Genomic DNA, 18,432 nt, shown 5'->3' on the forward strand with positions numbered 1-18,432 from the left:
AAGTTTGAAAGTACTTCAAGAAAAAATGCAGGAACGGAAGACTATTGTATTCTCTAGAAGTGGCAACTTCACTTGCGATGTTGGTATAGACGCTTCTTCACAGCACGCTTTGGTCTTTGGAAACACAGGCAGAGCCATAAATGAGCTTGGTCGCGTCGACCACTCACTCTACTGGTGTGTGTGTGTGTGTGTGTGTGTGTGTGTGTGTGTGTGTGTGTGTGTGTGTGTGTGTGTGTGTGTGTGTGTGTGTGTGTGTGTGTGTGTGTGTGTGTGTGTGTGTGTGTGTGTGTGTGTGTGTGTGTGTGTGTGTGTGTGTGTGTGTGTGTGTGTGTGTGTGTGTGTGTGTGTGTGTGTGTGTGTGTGTGTGTGTGTGTGTGTGTGTGTTTACACAAAAATTAGTGAACCACCATACTAGCTATCTCTATAAACATAGGACAACAAGACATCAGAATCTTCTGTTACTTACAAACCCTTCTTCTGTCGCTCAAACTCCGTATACATAATAGTAGTGACATCTAGTGAATCACTGTGGTAAACCTTGTCTCCATTTGTGTATGTACTGTATCATGTACAGACTTGTTGTCATGTGCACGCTCTGGTCACGCGCTGTTCTAGACGACTTGTTTCCGAGGTAGACATACGGGCAACTGATGGCAGACGATGATTACATGTCAGACGCTTTTCTAGCCAAAACTGTACGACCGGGATTGGTTTTCAGTCGCATCACAGCTAGAAAATATGACATGCAACGCAAGAAGATTGAAAGTGACACCGAAACTAGAAAATCGCCATCTTTGAGGGCGAAGGAGGAGGAAAGAAGGAACGAGGGATTGTCTACAGAAATAGGAGAAGGCAACAAAGGATTTGCCTTGCTAAAGAAAATGGGATACTTAGAAGGATGCGGACTTGGAAGAGACGGTACAGTGCAATGAATGAAAAATGAATGAAGAAATATACTAATATATTTGATATATATATTTAAATATATGTGAGGAATTACCTTGTCTAGAATTTTAGTTTGTTACAGTGAGATGTTCTAAGTAATTATTAGCAGGGAGTATGCTATTTAGATGCAATTAGATTTTGTATGCCGCTCAATTGTTGCTTTGGATAGTGACAGCTGGCTCAAGGTGACGTCAATTTAATTCTAATTAGCAAGCGAAGCGGGCCTCTCTCTTGTCATGTCTATTGAGGTTGAGATATATTATATTTATTACTGGGCCAATTAATTAAGTTAATTAACACAATTCCAGTGTCTAGACTCTTCGGGTATAATAAAATTTGGTTTAAATCTAAGCGGAGACACCCCAAACTCCCTGATAAAGCTGTTTTTGAACATACATATACACATACATACATACATACATACATACATACATACATACATACATGTGGACATACGTATAGACAGACAGACAGCAAGATACTTTGCAAAATAAATACTTTATAGATAAACCTGATAAATCTGACCAAGTCACATCTAAAGTTGCAGCTATTCCAACGTGCCCATTGGACGTCATCACTTCAAAGGTGTTGCTATCATTGCAACGAAACAGGTTTAGTCACTATTTGTCAATCATTTGACTAAATCCAAAGTTATCTTTTCAGCAGAAATGACAAAATCAATTAAATTGCCGTGAAGTTTGTTTTTGGCAGCTGACCAAATTAGAATGTGAGCATGGGGAAAGCCTCTTTTCTGCAATTCAATGGAGCAGACATAAGCGATCACATCTGCAAAAATTCGGCAATTCGTGATTTTGGCCATAAGCACTTTTTGCTTAATTAAGGTGAAAAACTCGTGCAACGATGTCCGGGCAATGATGAGATAATTGCCCATAAAAAACTCGTTCGTGAGTTTGGGCCATGAGGGGTTGCAGGTCATCGTTATAAAAAGAGAAGACCAACGCTGCATGTCATCGTTATGAAAAAGAGAAGGCCAACCAAACTTACGGACATAAGGCATAGCATCCTGGGTCCGTTTGTGAATATAGCGAGCCCCTCCCCCCCCCCCCCCCGACAAAGAACTGGGGAGGATGACTTTTTGACCAATATTTGCTGGATTTGCATCATCTAGAAAGAAAAACAATGTGCATACTGTATCTACATAGTCAATCCAACCTTGCAAAAGTGCATCAGTGAATTCAGCATATGATTCAGCATGCAGTTCTTTTTTATTTGATCTGACAAATCAGAGGCGCTCAGTTTTAACCTTGACATACATATCGACAACAAATTGTTGCATAAGGTGTCGAAAGCGATGAAGAGTGTTGAAATCAGGACTTGGATGAATCATGAGTTGAAAAGCATAGAATTTCGTTGAAGACACATTTTGCCCATTTGTTGTTTTATATCCAAAACAGTAACCATCTTCTCTGCGAGGAAAAAGAAGGGGATATTGCAGAGGGTCGTAACTGCAATAGGTTTTGTCGACTCTTTCCAGGCTTTCATCAGTGTGGCGAAACAATGTCTCTTTTCCCATGTTCTTCACCAAGCACTACAATGCCAACTTTGTTGCATAATGGCGCATTGAACCTTCTTTCGTGCTCGCCAGATGGTTGCTTTTCGGTATCAGTGATGACCTTAAATTCCTGACTGTGACGTGACAAAAATGTCTACGGCTATTTTTAGGCTTTGTTCATAATAGTTGGACTAATGAAGCTTGTGTTGTAGTTTGGTTGACGATGTCTAATCGTAGGCCTTGCATGACTGTTTGACGTAGAGAAGATTGGACTTTATCGTCACCGACAAAGTAAATTTGAGCAAATTTAGCAGTAGAATTTTCTGGAGGAGCAAGACTTCTGATAGAATGATAGATTTTTTCCCTGAACTTTTGAACAGAGATTCCAACCAGTGTGAGCTTTAAATTTCATCGCATCCAAAGGACATCATCTGAAAAGCCGAGTTATATGCTCACATGTTTGAGAGGAAATGCTGTGCTTGACCGGTTGTCCCAGAAGTAGATTGACCAATGGAGTAGGAGGTTTGGGTATGGCAGGTAACAATACTTTTTTGCCATTACAGCAGATGCCTGGTGGTTCCTTCTTCCATGTCAGTGCTTCGCAATGGTTGCACTTGAGGTTCATTTTTGCCAATGTTGTTAGGAGTAGGCTTCAGTGTAAGATATCTAATAGAAACGTTTAGTAAATGACGGCGACATGCAAGATAGAGGGGAACCTGTACGCCAAAGGACCGTTGTGGTATTGCTATAACTATGGTTTTGATGACGGTATGCATTGCCTGCATAGACACAGTTCCAAAATAACAACTTGGTTAGAAAGCCTAGGAATATTTTAATAGTATGTGATTATTGATGCACGTCCTAGGCGTGTGTTGAGAAAGGCAACGGTGCTCATCATTAACTCTTTCATTGATTGGAAAGAAGTTTTTGTAGTAGCTTCGTCATCTTTTTCTGTTGCAGTGATAACTTTTGTCGCTTTGCCTTTGACAAAATAGCAGACAGAGAGCACTTTTGGGGAGGCATTTTGACAGTGTACAGGCGGGTTTGCTGTAATGACGAGAGCGTTTGTGATGCCACAATAAATGTACGACGTCACAATTATGAATAGGTGACATAACAATGAGTAGCCATATGATGACATTAAGAAGTACACAAATGCCAGCAATGCATAAGTATAGGACACAGACTATCGAAAACGACACCATTTGCTATTCCAAAAGCTAAAGGAGAAGCGGAGTGCAGAGGTTTGCAAGTGCATCGGGAACAAACTTTTTGTGACGTCATGATTTCTTGAAAAACCAGCACAAAGCAAAGTACAGGGCACCAGCCACCGTGTAAAAGCACCAGTTGCTTTATGAAAGTAGGAGAGGTCATGTGCTAAAGCAGGAGTGGAAAAGAACAGCGGTTTGCGAGCAGTTACGAAGCAAAAATTTAAAATGGCTGCACCCATGGGACCACTTTCCTTTATATATATATATATATATATAATTAAAAGTTAAGAGATGTAGGGATTGCATAAAAACAATAGAAACAAGTTTACATAATAGTAGTGACGTCATTTGTCTTTCCAACCCAGTGGAAATAAATGTAGAGAGTGTGGGTTGGAAAACTAGATGACTTCACCACTATTTAAAACTTGTTTTTATTGTTTTTTATGCGATCCCTACATCTCTCCTCATTTTTTTTATAGAAAATGTTTTTCTAGTTTAGCTCGTTTTTGTTCTAGTGCAAAGCACTAGACTTTATAGAGAAACGTTACAAATGAAATAATCCTGTCATTCTGATACTCTTCCTGCATGGCCTTTGCCAACCATTACTAAATTGTAGAACAAATTGTAATCTAGAAACTGATCATGAAGTAAAGGTATTGTGTAGTTTCTAGCTATAGGCAACTATAGCAATACGTGCAGTCACTGTCAGTGATGGAGATTACGTTAAGGATGCCCTTCTGTTATCCCAAATGACGCTACATGTCAGGAGTAATCAAGTGCAGTTATAAATTATTCAGTAATATTGCAGCAGATTTCGAGTGTCTGTCCATTGTAAGTAAATTATATTTGCATGCTTATGCATGAGTATACGTTGATTAAAGAACGCGGTTTCGTGTGCAGCTAGTTTAGTAATCGAGAACGCACTAAAAATGTCTGGCTGTCGTGCTGTTGTCCACTGCTCCAAGCCATCGTTTTCTCCCAACAATTACATCAGTATTCTGCAGTGTACACGGGAACCACGAAATGCGTAATACTGATTGGAGATCCCAGCTATAAAGTTGACAAGGCATGCACATAGCTGTTATCTGGCCATCTTGATAACTTTTAATTGCAAAATGCGCTTAGTAGCAGTGCTTTGCTCTCCATTGCATAGTAGAAACCAATCAGCATTCAGTATGATGACATACATGTCACTTTCAAGCGTTGCTACTCGGGTAGGTGTTGACGTGAGAAGTACTCTAAATAAATTTGATCGTGGAATTTGGGGTGAATACCTCAAGTGCAATGGCAGAACTACTTTTTTTCTTGGATATGTCTCCTTTGTTTTGTTAATTAAAGAAAATTAAGTCAGGTTAGTATACACATTATCCCCAATTTCAAGATCTGATATGTTCTAAATTTAGAGTGATCCTTACTGGAAAAGCAGAAATAAAAACAAAAGTTAGCCCCGCCCCACATTAACGAACGCTTTTCTTGCTTGTAGATTGGCTTTGCAAAAACTTAAGTACTCTTACGTAGATCAAGTCTAACACTTCTCATTATGCAATTTTAGAAAGATTTAGGTTTGTTTTAGGCCCTTCTAGTGGTTTACGTAAACATCAGACCATGCCCACAAACCTGGGCAATCCCTACATCAGGGTACTACCGTACCCTTAGATAGGATGGTTTGTCCAAAGGAATCTCTTTGGCTATGTAACTTGGCTGTGCAGCCATAGGTGTCAAATCATGTGGTGTCAGAAATAACAATTCCACTAAAAATGTTCTTCCACTTGTTCTCAAGCTATTATGGATTCAGTTTTTGCGGATGATTGTTCATTATGTGGTATATGGGCCATGATGAATGGTTCCTTTTCTAGTAATTTGGAGCTTTCTGTCATCTGCAGTTTGATGGACGAGGTTGCTACTCTTAATGTCCACACTATTTGTCACATTCTGCGATCTGTTCGTCCCCTTCTTGCTAAAGTGTTGTCAACAGAATTCAATTCTGCTTGTTCTGGTGATTTATGGGGATATGCTCGTTTTTTTTCTTCTTGCCAAAGCTGTACTGCATTCATTCCCTCGTGGAGGCAAGAAAATAGGTATGTCGTCAGCTTAATTTTACTTTCTCGCCTGCATGAGTGGCAGGCAAGAGATCTGCTATCCTTGTGGAAAGCTGCCAGATCTGATACTAGAAATTATACTGAAGTCTGCAATCAAACGTCTTTGTCTCAAAAGAATATTAAACAGGCTCTATTTCTTGCCAATTCAGCAAGACTGTCAATGTTTGAGTTCACAAGGTGCCTCTCCAGATGATTCTGATGCTCTGAATGATCTTTTAACTAGACATCCTTCTCATGAGCTTGACATCCTTCTTATGTGCTTTCAGAGTGGTCAGACGACTTTCTTGCCTCTGTCTGTGCTTCTTCGGCTGCAGTTTTGGAGTTTCTGAAGACATTCCCTCAGACCTCATCTCCAGGATTTTCAGTATTGCGAGCAGAACTCTTGTTAGATTCTGTCTTGGGTACTGCGCTGGATGCACGAGAATGTCTAGTAAATTTAACTCGTTGGGTATCTGTGTGTCTATCAGGCCACATTGATCCTCGAATCTCTCTTTTGTTGTTTGGTACACCACTTATCGCACTTGTCAAGAAAAATGGAGATGGTTTCAGACCTATAGCTGTTGGCAAAGTACTTTGCCGCTTTGTTAGCCAGGTCGTGCGTTCAGCCATCAAGTCAAAACTGCTCGATCTTCTACTTCCTTATGGGCAGGTTGGAGTAGGAATTCCTGGAGGTCTGGAGGCTGCGTTTTATTCTTTGAAAAATATATTTCTGGTCATGCTAATGATTCTAATCTTTGTTGTCGAAAGACTGACATGGCAAACGCATTGATGTTTAACAATTGTCACCGTTCTAGTTTTCTTCGACGAGTTTACTCAAATCTTCCTGAACTTTTTGGTTAGGTCCAGTGGTGCTACCATTCTGAAGGTGAGCCAAATCTGAAATCAGTATCAGGATTACAGCAAGGAGTCCCATTGGGACCTCTGTTATTTTCTTTGGTTGTTCTGGAACTTCTTGATAACATAAGTCCCATTCTGATAGTTGACTTCAGTTATGGTACTTAGACGATGGAACATTTGTCGGTCCTCGTACTACCATTGCTTTGTTTCTGAAATCTATATGTTTGAAATGTTTGAAAGGACCCAGTTTGGCATTCTTGTTAATTGTGCAAAGTGTGAAGTCTTTTGGCCTTCTGGAAATCAATCCTTTCCTGGGTTCCCACCGGAAGTTCAAGGTATTGGTCACACCAAGGGAGGTGATGAATTTCTAGGCTGTCCTATTTATGGATTAAATAATTTTTTCACTGCTTCTCTTTCTAAACACATCGATAAGGTTTTAGATTGTCAAGATCGACTATCTGACCTTGAAAATCCTCAAGTTGAATTACATCTGTTACGATCTTGCATTTCACTTTGCAAGCAAAATCACTTAGAATGACTGCACTGGATATGACCCCCTCTTTTTCGTTGGTTTGACTCAGGAGTGCGGCATTGCTTGGAGACTATCTTAAGAACTTCAGTTCCTGAGCCAGTGTGGAAACAAGCTACACTCCCCATTGTTCTGGGAAGGCTAGGCCTACAGGGAAGCTAGCAGGACTGTGACTGCTGCATTTATTGGAAGTTGCAATGCAGTCTGATCATTGTCAGCACAACTATTGCAGTATACATCTCCACTAGATAACAACAGTCTTGCCCAGACAGGCTGATCTTTTCCTGGTGAGGCTACTGCTCAAGACAATTTTTGTATCCTGTTATCAGATCATAACAGTAACTTTGACAGCTTGTTTACTCGACATCAATTACTTGATTCTGCACTATGGTCATCATTCAAAGATAGTGTTGCCTTCCAACACTATTCTGCTCAACACTCTGGAGCGTGGCTACGGGCACTACCAAATCCTTCACTTGGCCTTGTTATGCCTCCAAGAGAGTTTGTTGCAACACAGTATAAATGAGTACCAGCAGAAATGCTGGGGAAGAAGGCAGCCTACTTAGGTAGCTGCTGCAGGACCCCTGGAAGATTGGCCTCAAGTTTGAAGTGGCATTTCTGGATAAATATAACCGTCTTCTTAATCTTCTTTTCTTCTTCTTCTTCTTCTTCTTCTTCTTCTTCTTCTTCTTCTTCTTCTTCTTTCTCTTCTTCCTCTTCTTCTTCTTCTTCTTCTTCTTCTTCTTCTTCTTCTTCTTCTTCTTCTTCTTCTTCTTCTTCTACTACGTTTGTGGTTAGGAATTCCTCTGTTTCCAACCTCTCCACTGCAGCGTTGCACATGTGGTCACGTCTTGGATAATTACGGTGACCATCTGCTAGGATGTGGCAACTCAAAACTGTGAATAAATGCCAAGATTCTTTATATGAGATTTGTTTCATGTTTTATCAGCTGACTATCTTAATTGCCATCGGGAACAGCATTGTAGTAGCATCAATATTTTAAGGCCTGGTGATGTGTTTCATGCAGATTTTGAACAAGGTCTACCAACATATTTTGACATAACAGTATGAAATTCTGTACAACCTAGCTATATTGTGCAAGCAGCGGCTTGTGCAGGAATTACAGCAGATGCTGGGGAGTCGAAAAAGGCATTCGGCACAACTCGTTAGTGTCAGCTAGCGGTGGTGTTTTCCATCTTCTTGTTTTGGAGTCTTTGGGTTTGTGGTCAGCTCACAGTCTTAAGATCTTGAAGACAATTGCCAGGAAACTGACATTTTATAACAATACTAGTATTAGTCAATCTGTAGACTATTGGCATCCTCAATTTTCTTGTAGATTGTGACAGTTTCATCTCACTTGACATGTAATGTTGGGAGGTGTTATATAGTGTGAATGGTTGACTGGCTAGTCTATGTGTAGTAGCTAGTTTAGATTTTACTTATGTTACTTACTGTTACTGTAAATATATATATATATATATATATATATATATATATATATATATATATATACCGTACTGACGTGATTAATACCCCAGGCCTCGAGTAAAGTGCCATCCCCACCTTTGGTCCAGGCCCTAAGATTTTCACACCTTTTTGTTCTTTAATTGGCGCTTTCTATATAGACTAGCTTCTTCAATTGCCTACGCATTTGGCAACGTGTTCTTGGCAGCGTGTTCTTGGCAACGTGTTCTAGGCAGCTATGCCCAAGAGATATCGTAGCTTCACTGTTGAATACAAGATCAGTGTTGTTGATGGCATCGAGGCAATGGCTCGGTGGTGTCAAAACCCCCAACCAATTTAGCATTGAAGGAAGTGTGTACGGGACTGGAATGCGAAGTACGAGGAGCTAAAGCAACACGGAGCAACTCCGAAAGGAAAGAAAGCAAGAAAGATGCACGACGGACGTGAATCATTAAGTGTACAGCTTGATGACCGGGTGTATGACTTTTGCAAGAGAGGCGAAACTTTGGCCTGGCAGTTTCTAACATCGCACTGATAGACGAAGCAAAGCGAGTTGCTGCAGAACTAAACATTGTAGGATTAAAGCAAGCAATGGATGGCTTGTCAGGTGGACGCAACACTTTAACGTAGGACTACGGTGCAAAACGAATGAGTCTCAAGCCCTTCCGGAGGAATATCAAGATGACCTCGGATTTTGCCGACAAATTATCCGGTTGCGTGAGACACATGACAGGTGGTTAATTACTTGTCAATTGATTAAGTTAATTACTTATGCCAATTAACACCTCCAGGTGTCAGGTTTTGAGTAAAGTCTCATCTCCTAGTTTACCGTTGATGCTAGCCAACCATGGGGGTATTAATCGCGTCAGTACGGTATATATATATATATATATATATATATATATATATTATACTAGATTCTGAACTCGTTCTTTGCTTGGACTATAGTAGCAGGCGAAAGTATTCATGTGGGTATTTCTTCCTTATACTCGCTTCACTCCAGGCACTATTCTGCGTCGTCGCTCTGCTTGTTCCTGATCATTGCCTATAAAACATTTTTGTAGGAATTACGTCTCTTCATCTGCATGAGGTTGCATGACCTGATTCAATCGACCCATCTTTAGACTGAAAACCGTAGCATATGGTCAGTACGTTTCCAATTAAGTTTTTAAGCACTGAACAATATTTCTCTTCGGAACCTTAAGTCTTTGCTCTGGACATAGTTTGATGTTACTTAAGAAAGTAAAATCAACTACAGCTTGCTCAGATGACACAGTCTGATGGGACTGCTACATTATTGTGGCATAATGATGGTATGTAAACAACAATGAAACTGAATGATGAAGTGATGGCAAACTTTGAAATATTTAGTCACTACACTATGCGAAAGAATCAAAAATCAACGAATAGTTGTTTATTTCTGACAATGTACAAACAATGCAGCCTTTCCGAAGAAAAGAGTCTACCCCTCAAAGGGGATCCTTGGTCCAATTTGTTTGCGGAAACCTTTTTCTTAACTTGCTGAGTGTGAGTGCAAATTTCGGTAGCGATTTGTCTTAAGCTGTGGTCGTGCATTAAAACATGCATACATTTTAAGTTTTATCTATACTATACATATATTTTACTGTACAACTGGTTATTTCTGCAAAGAATCAAATTTACAGGTAGTTAGACCTACTTCGGAGTACAGGAAGTCACTGTTTCGACACATGTACATGTGTGTACCAGTAGCTGTTGGAATGCAGAAATTTGATTTGCAGTAATATATATATATATATATATATATATATATATATATATATATATATATATTATACATAACAACTACCCCTCCAACAGAGGGGACTATACTAACTCCCATACACCATAGTCATTGGCTAGTGTCAATCTATCTAAAACAAGTTTGGCATCTAGGTTAACAGATAACTGCTAGAAAGATAGTGTGTACCTTTTTAGTAATGGCAGTTCCTATAGAAAGAACAGTTTTTCTGGCTAGTGTTTTTAAAGTGTTTAAGCTACTTTGTGACCATGCTCCTTGCGTCTCTACTACAAGAGGATAAAAGTCAGAGCTTGTGTATAATACGTCCTCATGGTCGCGAGCTATTTTCTCAGTTTCTCCAACTGTAGCGGCAACATTAGCTTGGTTGGCTGAATAGTTGACGCAACGATGCTATAGGGAATTTCTGATTGTTAGTTGAAATAAGCTACCCTGCCGTGATGAAAAGTCAGGATGGAAGATGTCACCAGGTCTTGTATTGTTGTGACTACTGCAGTGTTGTTCGCCTCTACAATCATTGTTATCCACAAGAACTGCATAATGAATGATGTCACGATTCGGAGTGCTCTAAAACCACATTCAAGAACGTGATTGCCATGTGGGTTAATGATGGTGCCACAAGGGCATATAACAGACTGACAGTGAAGGAAAACCAGGATACCCAGCCAGACACGGAGAGTCACCATAAACTCTTGAGTAGACACCGCTAGACCTAGATTTGTGTTTGGTAATGCCATAATCCATGCCCCAGAATGAGGGGTGGATACCGTGTTGAGCCATGCAGTGTGACACAGACTGGACGAGTTTCTGACTTCCTTTGAGACACAAGAATCTAATAATACCTGCAGATCGTGTTGTGTTGACTTCATAACATCAACATCGCTGTTTGGAAGCCTTAGCATCAAGAAGATAAGTGTGGATTGTTCATAATTTGTTCAGAGCTGGGCACACTACAATTATCTGGATTAGACAAAAAGCAGTTTCTCCCAGTAAATTACTAGCCAAGCTCCTAGTGAAATTACAGCTACCCAAAAATGCAGCTGGGGCTGTGTTGCAGGCTTCACGCAAACTGACACCACCTAGTCGGACAGGTAAAGTTGCTTTCTTCCTAGATTTATGTGATAACGATGAGTTTGCTATGATCTCTAGGCATTGACGAAGAGCACGGTCAAAAAATTGAAAATACTGTTCTTATGTATATTGTATCACATCAAGAATAACGGTGTGGTTCCCTTCTCTGGGTAATGTAAATACACGCAGTGATACTGATGCATCACATTAGATTTTACCTGTGCTCACATGTATGCACTGACATACCAAAACAATAATTATTTTGAACTATTAGATATAATCTGAAATGTAATTTTAAGCCCCATCCTACAGTGGCAACTGGTGATCCAATCGCGATCTGATTGCATCTCTGTCCACACTGGCAACTGGATCACAATCTGATCGCAATAAATCTAATTCACATCAAGAGGTGAATTTGATCCACATTGGATTGCGATCAGTTGAATCCAATTAGCAAAATAGTGGGCATTATTTGACATACATTACGAGTGTAGTTGGTACATCTACCCTTTGTTCTCGCTCAATTTCAATTGCCTTACGTTGCTGTATCAATGCTTTCCTTAGGAAAGAACACACACATGAACATCACATCAGTAACGTGATAGCAAAGGCGGGGATATTGTTTCAAAGTGCAGTGTGGAGGCTTGCTATAAGCTGTAAACTTAGTAGATTTAATGTAGTTGAATTCATTGGATTATATAGTGTTCTGGTTTTCTAAGTATCAGGGTGTAATTGTCGCTCTTGTGTGTCTACATAGAATGATTTTTTTGGCACGGGTCAATTTATGACATGAATCAGAGCTAGATAATTTAGATAATTGGTTGCCAGTATTGTATGTTTTATGTCTGCATGTTTCAATATAATTTAACAAGTTTCTGGCTAGGCAAGGCCTTGTTCAAGTTGCAATCAACTCGGAGACTTTGATAGCTAAACAACTATTCCCAGTATTATTTGATATACTCGTAGCCTTAGGACTGCTTCTCAAGACTTTACAGTTGGAGATCCATACAACCTGAAGTGCATATATGCATAATGTCAGTTTACGTTGTGATCTCTTAGACAGTGATGTTAAGTACTTTGTAGAAATTAATTCATACTGGAATTGATGACTGATTAAGATTACTGGATTGTTTAAGATGCCTTTTAATGTCTGTTGTAAATAATGCATTTTTTATTGTTAGCTGACACCTAATATAAAAAATTACCAAATTGGTTTCAATATATTGATAGCACTTCTATGTGTAGGTCAGGGTAGAACTGAACCTGTTCCAGTTGAAGTCAAGAACAGTTTGTAACAGAGTGTGACTATGCGAGGACAGTGCTAATCTAATTTTCTTGCAGATAGGCAAGGTGTAGGCACTGTCAGACGGCCAAAGCATAAGCTCACTTTGCGTGCGGTATCGACTGTGTCAGCTGCCAAACAGGCACGTGTTGAGACAGAGGAAAGAAGGGACTTTCGTCAGAGAATGAGTGACAAGTTTGCACTCGTCGGAACGCTTCAAGATCTTGCCAAGAGTCAGAGAGTATGCTATCAGCTTGATCAAGCAAAAGTGATAATGGCCAAGCTGTCACTGTATAGGTTGATTGGTTAAAGCTTATTAGCTGTTTGTCTGTTAGGGTTTAAGTTGTGTACAGTCTTGGTTTTGGCCCCCTGAGTGTAGGCCAGGTGCCGACTCGGACAATGAGGATGAGGATGATGATCAAGTTGGTTTATTGGCTGTTTAGATGTTAAATGTGTTGTTAATTTATGAGTATGTTATGCAGCCAGATGACTTTAAACTACAGTTGGTTACGAAGCATCTGAGAAGTACTCATTTTTACTGTGTGTGGTGTGGAAGTGGATATAAAGGTAAGCATTTTCCTTTATTATCTATCGTACATGCATACATACATAGTCAGTGGCTTGGGTTGTATTTATTTGTTTTAGGGGACTTGTGCGAGGGCATTAAGGTTGCACCAATAAATAAATTTTACTTATTTTTTGTTAACGAATAATCTAGGCCATTATAGGCTGATATTGAAAGCTGATCCGATATTTTATTAATGTCTGTAATGATGACAACCTAATTAACATTGTTTCATATATGTGGTATTATAGGTTTTGGTACTAGTGCGTTGTCATGAGAAAAAGTCTAACTGCAAACATTGCAGGTCGCAACACTTGCCCTCTCTCTCATGTGAAATTGTTCCCAGATAGGAGATCTCTTCTTCAGCTTCGAACTCATTGCCATTTGCTCCTCACATGCCAACCACACTTTTACACATGTGCATGATGTTATCTGTATTATCAGCTGCAACCAAACCGATTCCAATGTGTTCCGAGACTTGTTATATTGGCTGATATCTGATAGCCGATCTGATTATTGGTGCAACCTCAGAGTTCATCTAGGCTTCGACCAGCAAATATGTACTGCATTAGAACATTTTCTGCTGTTTTGTTGTAATTTATTTATGAAACAGAAGATATGTGTACAGCAGAGTGTAAAGCAGCCATGAACAGACGAACTCAATACATATTGCATTCTAAAATAGCTAATCATGTACACCTAGGAGATCATGACTGACTGTTTTGCACTTTCAGTGTGATGCACCACAGAATCAATTTTGCTATTAGACGGCAGATTATAATTAGTCAACAAGTTACATTTTCTAAACAAGCTGGCATTTTGCACATAGAGAGAGATGTCCGGGTCAGCCATAAGAGTTTACTATTCTGGCTCGAGTTTGCTTTGTCCGTCTTCTTCAGTTCTCTGTTAATCGTGTTTCTACTCATTGCAGCGGCAACCATCATATGTACTGGAAGTTGGAAGTAGTGTGGAACGCAACAGTTGAATAATACAAGTACGGATGGAGTAAAACTGTAAACTCTTCTATTCTACTCACTGATGTACTGTAGTCACACTGATATCATATCTGCAAACGGGGAGTTAAGTAACAGTAGATAAGATTCAAAGCAAGATCACTGTCTACCGTCTGTGTCACCAAGAGTAATGACTGGAGTTTTTTGCCACATTTGGTTTACTTGATTAGACCTTCTAGGGTCTGGAGAGAAAACAGGAAACAGTTTTAATCACATTAGACTTTAGGTTAGACAGTACAGACAATGGCATAAAAGGATGGGTGACAGGTTGTATAGACAGTATTTCACATCAGAAGATACCAGCTTTTGTGTGTGCAATACAGACTGGTACTTGCACTGATTGAGCAACAGCAGACATATAAGCCTCAATCAAGACGCCTTCTTTTATACAATGTCTGATCAGAAGGCAAGGAAAGAACGAGATGTATGGGCACTCACAAAAATCCATTGTTTCTCTAAACTTGTTGTACCATATATATTGCAGCAGTCGGTCTGGAAGTCCGAGTCAGCGTTTGCATCTCCTTGCAATGCACTTGTATACAAATCAAAACTGATATATTTGGTACAACTATTTTCTACTGACAAAATATTTAGACAAATGCTGCATATTAGTGTTTATCAGTTGTAGCTACAGTAGCTTGTGTCAAATATATTTGTATAAACTTTTGTGTTTTGTGTTGGCTGTTGTTCTGACATTCTTTCTCTGTTGCTTGTTGCTAGATACAGAGGAGATGATTAGTTTATGCCCGGGAGACACAGCACGGGATCATGATGATTAGATGGTTGCTCGCTTGTGCGAGTGTAATGGTCGACGACCTCGTGTGATCAAATTGTGTTTTTAAGTGAAGACTGTTTGGAATAGAATTGGCACTTGCAAGGCAAGAGTACAAGAGTACCTCATTAGATAAACATCTGAGTACTTTGTTTCACATAATTTTCTATTCACTACAAATAGTGTGGCAGACAACATAGTTTACAAGGAAAGTTTCTTCGTTTACTGCTGTTGCCTTTAATTTTTAAGTCACTGCCTATACAGTCGTATATACAGTCACAATCAGATAAGTGGATTGAAAGAAATTAATCGTTCTATTGAAATTAAAGCTCAAGGATCGAAGTGGCCGCCTAGTAGCCGTACTCAAATCACTAGTATCTAGAGATCTAATCCTTTTAATAAGGTCAATTTCCAGGAGCAAGATTGTAACACGTGGTAATGTGATAGTGTATGTATTAGCCCAGCTACATGCAACATTTCACGAACGTTTACTATGATGGGTAGTCTAATAATTGGTATTCGAAACCAGTTTTCCAGGGTGATAGTAGCCGGGACGTGTGGTTGTGGCGGCCGCGCATGAGCAGTAATGAGGGCTGTTCAAGAAGCAGTGGTCTTACTCGTTGTTTTCCAAGTTATTTGCTCTTTTACGAGTACAGTCAGCTCCCAGACTTCACTGGCAGGTGTGTGAAAATAGGTTGCATTAATCCGTTTAGCCTAAGTAATCTAAAGCTGCATGTCTATGACTAGCTAACTGAATGCACGTTAGACTTCTGGACCATGCATCCACTATGGTTTTTTCCTTCTCCGTAGTGAAGTTCTGTTCCCTCCGTTCTGAAATTTCTCAGGTGGATTGGCAGAAAGTAGAACAATCTACTTTATTTTCTTTGTCTTCTGGGCAAGGCCAGGTGAAATTGTTAATTAAGTTTAAATGCTAACTGTTAAACTTGTAAGTTTTTATTTACAATCTCAATTCTTACAGCCATCTCAGGAGACCGTAGTTCGCGTTTGCCACAATGCTACTCATCTGTTTATCCGTTATGATTGCGAAGACAATAACGTATCCATCATCTACCAATCAGTACAAACACAAACCAATAAGTTCTGGTGTAGATATAGTCTCTTACATGATATATTGATGTTGCACAGTGCAATGACCCTGTTTGGCAAGCAGATGCAGTAGAACTAATGATTGGTCGTGGCTCGGATTCGGTACTGTACTGGTATGCTGTTCTCATGCAGTGTGATCACCTTAAATGGATTTAGTGTCCAGGACTACCCTCGCTACTATCATGAGTTGGATTTAGGACCACACCCTGCTCTATTTGCAGCCACAATCAGCAATCCTAATGACAACTGTACAGAAATACAAGATTATTATCTTCAATGCAATACATTGGGCATGGCTTGGGAGGTACTGGTACTATGTACAGATAGTGAATGCATTCGTTTAATGGTTCTAGAGCTAAAATTATTGTTGTTTTTGCTAAGGCTCATCAAGGCAATACATTGCTGAACAAAGATGGCTGGTGGGCAGTAATGATAATCTCGTTTGACTTTCTCGCTAGTGTTCCTGCACAAAGTGATTCATTAAGACAAAGCCATCATGAGATTCGATCAAACCGAGGTACATACTTAGCCACAACCTGGAGAGCAAATTTCTACAGAGTCGACAGTCCTAAGGTACACAAATGCATGCAGCAGTGCCATAACAACAACCTAGTAGGGACAACAGTAATTTATTGTAATAGTGATATTTTTAGGACTCTGGTAGACTTGAATACAGTTCTTGGCAGCCTACAGACATGGTTCCCCCCTGCTTTCATGTACCGTCAAAGTTTGGAGTCCTGAACATCACCAATTAAGAGCACGTAGAGTGACAGAGATCTTTTGTCTGTGTACTCGTAAATATACAATATTATCAGTTGCAGTTTCTACATAATTCATCCATTCTTTAGTAACTTATTAATTAACTGTGTCTTTAAACTTAGTAAGCATACCCCACTATAACACGACCAGATCTAATCTGAGTGACTAAACTAGATAACCTTTCCAGCAAGAAGAGTAGCCAATGCCACCCAGTGGCTGGCAAAACTGAGATCACGCCACCGTCCAACAGTATGCTGCATCGAGTATCCTTGCTCCTGAAGTTCTGCACTGTCCAAGTCAAACGGTGCACCCAAGTATGCCAAATGAAAAACAGCCAAAGCGGAGAAGAGCATATTGATGATTGTTACCCACCAAACAGTTTCTTTATACTTTAAATCATCACGACTAACCAAACGTCGAGCCACAACAGATGCATTCAATTTCTTGGCTAATTTATTTCGTACGACATTTTCGATGTATGCATAGAATCCAATGGACAATAGAACAGCAGACAGTTGAAAGTTTAGACCGTGAAGTAGAGCACTAGCAAGATACGTGATCACAATAGCAGGGAAAATGCCAAGGCTCCTCGATGGTTTATACACATACGACTTGAGAAACAAGTGGCTGGCCATATTCCAACTTGTCACTACTTCAACAAGAGACCTTGGCATCTCAACCTCCTCCATACGAGCGACGGTCACCCCACCCCAGTGACCCCCAGATTCAGTATCCACAAAACCGATTCCACACATCACCGATGTAGCCTCAGACAAATAGCTTACAAAGTAGTGACTGTATCGGAAGGACGCGGCTGTCGTGAATGCAAGAAGCCACTTGTGGCTATTACGTTGGAATACCCACGGCCAAAAACACATTGAAAATGACAGAGCAAATGCAGCAAGAGCAAGACATCGGACTAGGCGGTAAAACCAAGCCCTACTTAGTGGTCTATCATCCAGTAAGTTCAGATGCATTCGGTATTGTACAAATGGTCCAAAGACGGAATTTGCAGGAGAAAGTACGAAACCGGAAAACGCAACAATTCCCGGAATTTCGTTGAGTCGGCACTCATCCAGATCGAATCCAATGGAGATGGTTTTCATGGCAACGATCATGATAGATCCCCGGATCTGGTGCCATTCTGTTCCAGTGAACGCGACCAGCTCGCAACTCATGATGAAGCTCACGCAGAGCAGAGACGAAAAGACGCCCTTCCTTTTTGTCGGTGCCAGTAATAAAGTGGAATATCCAACAAGAGCGAGAACAACAAAGTAAGGCAATTTCTCTTGCACGAACACCCGGATGACCGCCAGACCGGCTACCAACGACGCCAAGTGTCGGACGATCGGTGGAGCTCCGAGCAAACACACCGAGCGGACCACGAGACATAAAGCAAATAGAGGAAGGACGAAGTCCAACGTTTGATTCGTTGTTGACCAAAAGCAATGAGCAAAGAAACGGAGACTGTCCATTAGATCATCCGGG

At 40.2% G+C, this 18,432-nt stretch overlaps 4 protein-coding genes across 4 annotated transcripts; 3 read left to right on the plus strand and 1 right to left on the minus strand.

The window, feature by feature from the left end:
• Positions 1-647: 647 nt before the first annotated feature.
• Positions 648-8,774, plus strand: LOC134180494 (G patch domain-containing protein 11-like). Its single transcript, XM_062647660.1, has 2 exons — positions 648-918; positions 8,760-8,774. Exons 1-2 carry the CDS (start codon positions 651-653, stop codon positions 8,762-8,764), a joined length of 273 nt encoding a protein of 90 aa, XP_062503644.1. The 5' UTR covers positions 648-650; the 3' UTR covers positions 8,765-8,774.
• A 62-nt stretch (positions 8,775-8,836) lies between these two features.
• LOC134179594 (G patch domain-containing protein 11-like) lies at positions 8,837-15,365 on the plus strand. The gene is made up of 8 exons (XM_062646530.1): positions 8,837-8,910; positions 11,315-11,466; positions 11,525-11,577; positions 12,628-12,733; positions 12,788-12,996; positions 13,064-13,150; positions 13,211-13,295; positions 15,027-15,365. The coding sequence occupies exons 1-8, from the start codon at positions 8,837-8,839 to the stop codon at positions 15,083-15,085; spliced, it is 825 nt and encodes a 274-aa protein (XP_062502514.1). The 3' UTR covers positions 15,086-15,365.
• A 301-nt stretch (positions 15,366-15,666) lies between these two features.
• On the plus strand, positions 15,667-17,072 carry LOC134179803 (uncharacterized). Its single transcript, XM_062646764.1, has 7 exons — positions 15,667-15,758; positions 15,889-15,983; positions 16,058-16,156; positions 16,225-16,287; positions 16,349-16,489; positions 16,567-16,758; positions 16,839-17,072. Exons 4-7 carry the CDS (start codon positions 16,264-16,266, stop codon positions 16,938-16,940), a joined length of 459 nt encoding a protein of 152 aa, XP_062502748.1. The 5' UTR covers positions 15,667-15,758; positions 15,889-15,983; positions 16,058-16,156; positions 16,225-16,263; the 3' UTR covers positions 16,941-17,072.
• LOC134179802 (protein-serine O-palmitoleoyltransferase porcupine-like) lies at positions 17,072-18,427 on the minus strand. Its single transcript, XM_062646763.1, has one exon. It carries the CDS (start codon positions 18,417-18,419, stop codon positions 17,115-17,117), a length of 1,305 nt encoding a protein of 434 aa, XP_062502747.1. The 5' UTR covers positions 18,420-18,427; the 3' UTR covers positions 17,072-17,114.
• Positions 18,428-18,432: the final 5 nt, after the last annotated feature.

This window comes from Corticium candelabrum, chromosome 5, assembly GCF_963422355.1.
Source record: "Corticium candelabrum chromosome 5, ooCorCand1.1, whole genome shotgun sequence".
NCBI classification, from domain to species: Eukaryota; Metazoa; Porifera; class Homoscleromorpha; order Homosclerophorida; family Plakinidae; genus Corticium; species Corticium candelabrum.

Coding starts and splice junctions, on each gene's coding strand:
- LOC134179803 (XM_062646764.1), top strand. CDS start 16,264: ATGATTGGTCGTGGCTCGGATTCG. Junction 16,490..16,566: donor CATTGGGCATGGCTTGGGAG/GTACTGGTACTA, acceptor GTTTTTGCTAAG/GCTCATCAAGGCAATACATT. Junction 16,759..16,838: donor ACAGAGTCGACAGTCCTAAG/GTACACAAATGC, acceptor TGATATTTTTAG/GACTCTGGTAGACTTGAATA.
- LOC134179594 (XM_062646530.1), top strand. CDS start 8,837: ATGCCCAAGAGATATCGTAGCTTCACTGTTGAATACAAGATCAGTGTT. Junction 8,911..11,314: donor GGCATCGAGGCAATGGCTCG/GTGGTGTCAAAA, acceptor TAATTTGTTCAG/AGCTGGGCACACTACAATTA. Junction 13,151..13,210: donor AGGATGAGGATGATGATCAA/GTTGGTTTATTG, acceptor TATGTTATGCAG/CCAGATGACTTTAAACTACA.
- LOC134179802 (XM_062646763.1), bottom strand. CDS start 18,419: ATGGACAGTCTCCGTTTCTTTGCTCATTGCTTTTGGTCAACAACGAAT.
- LOC134180494 (XM_062647660.1), top strand. CDS start 651: ATGGCAGACGATGATTACATGTCAGACGCTTTTCTAGCCAAAACTGTA.